Here is a 5382-nt window from a genome sequence, read left to right as displayed (position 1 = left end):
TCTTCTAGACACCATGCAAACCTGCATCAGTGGTTTGGCAGGCCAGCAGCAGCATTGACAGCACAATGACACTATCCAGTCATTAAATCTGACGTCACTAGCCGTGTCTGGGTCTAAACTCCGCTGCAGGTCCATATATCAAACGATCACTGTGGCATTACTGAGAGTTAAAAACTGTCTAAAGTCTTTCATCTTTAATAAAATGATCAGCGTTCTGCTCTACCAGGTGTAACAATTGAGTTTAACATCCAGGCATCCATGAAAACGGAATTTATGACATTTAACGGAGTTAGAAGTTAGCAGGGAGTTAGCTCGCTAGCTTCTATCTAAATACAATATAGCATGTCCTGACTGCGGGGTTTTGGAAACAAATTAAAACGTACAGCTCTGTTATCACTTCCAGCATAAATGAAGACAGAAAACTAAACAGCAGTGATGTTTGTAGGGTTACTGAAGTTTGGCTAGCTGGTATATAATGATGTGCTACGTGACCGCTAGCGACACAGCTACGTTAGCATAATATAAACAAGCTAACTTTTTTTCCACTCGATAAAAGTTAACGTGAGTGTTCTCGGTGGTCAGGAACAAATGTAATCGCATGGCAGGATGCTGTAAAAGGACCAAACTTCAGCCAGGAGAACAACTGAGATAATCCATCCACAATACGAGGTTAGTCATTCATATACTGCTGCATGGGCTGGGCTGTAGTTACATCCTAAGGTTTTAAAAACTGAGCTTAAATGAATGATTAGTGGTAATAAAAGCCGAGGGAGGTCAACAGTGATCACTGACTGTTTTAGGAGCTTTTTGAGATCAAATAGAAGAAAATACAAAACATTAAACATGTTAACAACACAAAAGCCATATTAAACGCAGACTACTTTAGGCCCGGAAGTAGGATTCGTCGCGTCATCACTGAACAACCGGATTGTTTAGCTCCCTTTGAATTATATGCAGTATGGACACAGACTTGGTAACAGATATCTGTTATCAGGGAAGATTTGAGGGGAAGGCGAAACTCTTTGTGACCGTGATGGATGCTGGAGCGTGGCCTGTATTAGCAGACGTTGTTTGTCTGTCTGAATAGAACAGAAGGTAAATCTTTCCCAGTCTGAATATTCCTCCTTCCATGAGCATTTGAACACATCCTTGTGAGGTAATGGACCTGCAAATCATAGTCTGCTGCACAAAAACAAGCTGGCTTCTTCCTACATCGACCCCATCGTGCAGGCATGTCGCCTGGTCTTTGTTCCATCTCCTCACCGAAGGACAGATTGATCTAGACGTTATATCTGTACACATCTTAATTATACATCCTTTGGATTTACTGCGTGTGCATTCTGGTGTGTCCTGATGTAGAACATGCTCCACCTCCCCTGCACGTGCTCTGTCTCCGTCTGAGCAGAAGGCTCGGACTGGCTCGGAGCAGTCTGGCCTGGAGCCTCTGAGCGCCGACAGAGCTGCAAAATGGCACCCGGGAGGAAATCAGAAACATGCACTCGCCTCTCTGTCTCTGCCTTGGGAAGTAATGTCGGATTACACTCCCCCTTTGGCCCTGCCTCAATTTCAGACTAACACGCAAGCAAGCATGAAGGCACGCAGGGGGATTAAGGAGGGAGTTTGTGTTTTGGGGGAACGTTTGAATCAGTGAATTCCAGAATGTTGAGCACAGGACTTTTAAACTCGAGCACAGACTCAATCAAATACTTTTCATTGATACTGAATCACTTTTTTTTTCACTGTTGGCTGAGATTACTTCCTGTAACTCTGAAACTATTCCACCAACATCTATACGAATGGATAGGTACCACTTTAAGATGGCATGATAATGAGACAGATGGAGGCGATGCTTGAACTCCTGCTGTATGTTATGTAAATGTCTGTGTGTGTGTCACAGACTAAATCTGCTCTGTTAGACACAGATCCGGGGACTCTGGATGCCATTCGAGCTTTGTCATATGACACATTAGATATCAGAAGATCGATACATGATTGACGTGGTCACCAACAACTGGTGTGCCAAAAACATATCCGCCTCGCCGCTACACCGCCAGCTGCACTACGTTGATGCAGAGCAGGATGGATCCATGCTACCACGTCAACACACAGCGGCTCATGGAAAGCTGACTTTACTAGAGCTGGAGTCAGAGATGGGCACAGCTCTGCTTAAAGACATTGGGACCGGAAGAGGTCGGACTTTGTCAACCGATGAGTCTTATTGTTGTTGGGCACTGGAGATGTAAACCATAGAGGAGGGACAAAATATTATAGCAATAACAGGATTGTTGTTTGCGTACAATCCAAATGCCGCATGTAGCTCTACGATGAAAGCCGAACTGGATTGAAGCATTTTAGTGAATCTTTGTATCATTTTCTGTCTCTTTGCTTCCTCCTGTTTCCTCTCGTCAGCTCCAGCATCCTTCCTTTATCTCCAGCTTTGAGGGAGAAGCTTAAAGCGCTCGTTTGTGAGAAATGTGATTTGTGTGTTTTTTATGGGACTACTGGAACACCCAGTGTCTATTCTGAGAATCCCACATGCACAGCAGAGGTATGCCCTACAGGCCACCCCCCTGCCTCCAGTTTGATCTGATGTTTTCATGGCAGCCTCCTGCTGTGGCTGGTTTTCAGAAACTCCCCCAGTCTCCCTCCCCCATCTCTTTCTGTCGGCTGAGTTTGAACTTAGGCAGGGATAATGCTATTTTACATTTTTAACATGTCACCATGGAAACCCGGATGCTGAACTGTGCAGCGCTGACTGTGAAGCTCTAAATGTGGCCCTTTGTTTTTCCAGGTCTATAAAGGTGAATTTCAGCTCCCAGATTTCCTAAAAGAACAGCCACAGGTACAGTAACCATCCTGCCTGTTGTTGAGCTTTTCCTCATTTTGTTCTCATACGAGTCGAACCATATGCAGCTCAGTGGACAGTCACGTGACAGGTTTCCATTTGCTCACAGTTAGTCATCTCCTCTTGAGTTTCTAGCCATCTAACAGCCTGATTTTCGGTTCCTGCTTCATGAATCCCCTCCTTTTTTTTTTTCTCCCCCCCTTTTTTTCCTCCTTGTTTTTCGGTAGTCTTTCTTTACTGTGTCGTCTCTTGGTTTCAGAGCCTCACGTTGGCTGAAGAGCACCTCTGCCCCCTCCTGGCAGTTGCATTCATCTGTTTTCTGTTACAGAAGCTTTCAGTTGTCTTTTTTTCCAAACGCAATCAGTCTCTGTCTGTCGATCGCTGCGATCTGGCTTTCTGTCAGCATCTTCTCGGGGGTGTAGATGCAAATTTCTGCATTTCCCCCTCAAGCGCTTCATCACAGAGGAGCTGACGGTGAAACCTAACCCGCTTTCTGTTCATCCGTACAGATCCAGAAGGCTGCAGAGAGACCCAATCCCAGTTAGGAGCAGAGGCAGCGTGGGCACCAAAACACACAGGTACAGAAGCAAGTTTATTTCACAAATACACTTCCTGTTTAGCTACGTGTTTAAAAATGAGTCCATCAGGACTGCTGCTTACAGACATCGGTGAAATAAAGCAAGAGCTCCTATATCTACTTAAAATGATTACAGATATTAACACAGAGGCCAATATTTGCTGTAACCACGTCATAAGATATACTGCAGAAATCTGCTTTAATTAGTGTTGCAGCAATCCAATAATTATCAATAAGAATAGAAACAACTGAAAGTCTTGTTTTTGGTTTGCTTACAGAGTCTCACCGCCTCAATGCACTACACAGAATAAAGTTATCGTTTAATTTGACTGATGTTGTGATATTATCTTGTTTTTTCACTTGAACCTGTTCCCTGTGTGAGCTCATGGAAACCACACAAACCAGTTAGAGATGGGACGCTCCACACTGATGTTTAGATACAGTGTCAAGCTTATGAAGCACATATGTTTGGAAACAGCATGAAATCACAACAACAGTTGTTTTATATTGTAAGGTAGACCCTACAATCAGCTGACCCCCTATGAGCAAGTGACAGTGGGAAGGAAAAACTGCCTTTTAACAGGAAGAACCCTCCGGCAGAACCAGGCTCAGGCGGGCCTGGTTCTCGATATAATTCCAGCAAACCTGCTAACGTGAGCTTTGCCCACCAGTAACGTGTGTGCTCTTGTTCTGGTACAGGACTCGCTGCAAAGGAACAGCGCATCGCCGATATCGTCTCAGTCATGTCACAGCCCTGTTCAGCTTTGGCACATCTCAAGTGTCACATGACCACAGCTGGGACACGCCCCCCCAATATATAAATATACACACACACACAGGTGGGCTGCGACCACTCCTTGTCATCAGAAGTCTCGGCCTTCAGCATTGTACTGTACAAAAACATGGATGTCAGCGCCACTGAATGTCTGCTGGTCGTCGTCTCATGTCGCGTCATGCTCATCAGCTTGTAGAAATCATTTCTGGCCTTTTAGAGGAAAAGTATTTATGAATGGGAAAATTAGCTTTTGGAAGATGCAATACCTATTTTGATGATGATTTCCTTTTTTTTATTGTTTTTCATGCCGTTGTATTGTGCAATGTCATGGGTACTGATCAGTTTGACGTATCAACCGTGATAAAAGATGCTTTTTTTAAACAAACCTTGTCTGTTTCTTGTGTATAATGATCCGAATACGGGAAGATGTGCTTACAAATACCCCGTGATCATCACAGTTTAATGAAACAACCAAACAAGCTCCGTGCTGCTATGAACATCAGTCTGGTACTTTCATGCTGCTTTTATACTCTGAACACTCGGAGCCTCATCCACCCACACCTGCATGGATGCATCGGGGAAACGCAGCTCGATCAGCTGGCCTTCTGCTCGCTAGGCGACCCGCTCTACTTCAGCTCTGAGCTTCGATCCTCTTCCCTTTTATTTTTCTTCAAACAAGCGCTCATAACTAAAATAAGCATAACCATATTATTGTTTTCTGACCTGATTGTGTGAAATAATCTGAGGAGATTTGACTACTCTGTTAGGCCCACCTGTGCACCATGTGCTGCTGTAATTAAATCAGTTTAATGACAACAAAAGTAGTACTTTTACAAGAGTTGTACTGAAAAATATTAACTTGCCCCAATATTTTGATCCAAGAAAAATAAGAGTGGAGCAAACTTGGTTTTTTGTTAGAGGCTTTAAGGCACGTTTGGGTCTCGTCATAGTTGCAGTGGTGCACCATTATTTAAAAAATGAATAAAGGGCAGGGATAGCTCAGTAGGTAGAGTGGTGCCCCATGATTGGATGGTCGGGGGTTCAAATCCACTGAACAGTACCCCCTGAGCAAGTTACTGTCCCAACACACTGCCCCCTGGGTGCTGGGTTGGTGGCTGCCCACTGCTTCACTGAGGGAATGGGTTAAATGCAGAGAGGAATTTCCCTGTGGGGGTTAATAAAGTA

The 5382-nt window shown here is 44.3% G+C and overlaps 1 protein-coding gene across 2 annotated transcripts in view; it reads left to right on the top strand.

The window, feature by feature from the left end:
• The window catches only part of tpst1 (tyrosylprotein sulfotransferase 1), a 43830-nt gene extending 39248 nt beyond the window's left edge, over nucleotides 1-4582 (top strand). Inside the window, exons 4-6 of one of the 2 annotated variants that reach the window (XM_086260568.1) lie at nucleotides 2792-2842; nucleotides 3355-3423; nucleotides 4122-4582. In XM_086260568.1, coding sequence (XP_086116694.1) covers nucleotides 2792-2842; nucleotides 3355-3390 — 87 coding nt within the window. In that variant the 3' untranslated portion in view covers nucleotides 3391-3423; nucleotides 4122-4582. The remainder of the gene's footprint in view (nucleotides 1-2791; nucleotides 2843-3354; nucleotides 3424-4121) is intronic. The other variant, XM_086260569.1, reaches the window with a different exon arrangement.
• The last annotated feature ends 800 nt before the right edge of the window (nucleotides 4583-5382 follow it).

The sequence above is a fragment of the Aulonocara sp. 'chitande type north' Nkhata Bay genome, linkage group LG14 (assembly GCF_057382095.1).
Source record: "Aulonocara sp. 'chitande type north' Nkhata Bay isolate Kocher_YH1m ecotype deep benthic linkage group LG14, A_spYH_male_GT1.1, whole genome shotgun sequence".
Taxonomy (NCBI): domain Eukaryota; kingdom Metazoa; phylum Chordata; class Actinopteri; order Cichliformes; family Cichlidae; genus Aulonocara; species Aulonocara sp. 'chitande type north' Nkhata Bay.
Note: the sequence above shows the minus strand (reverse complement) of the source record. Positions and strands in the feature narration are given on the sequence as shown.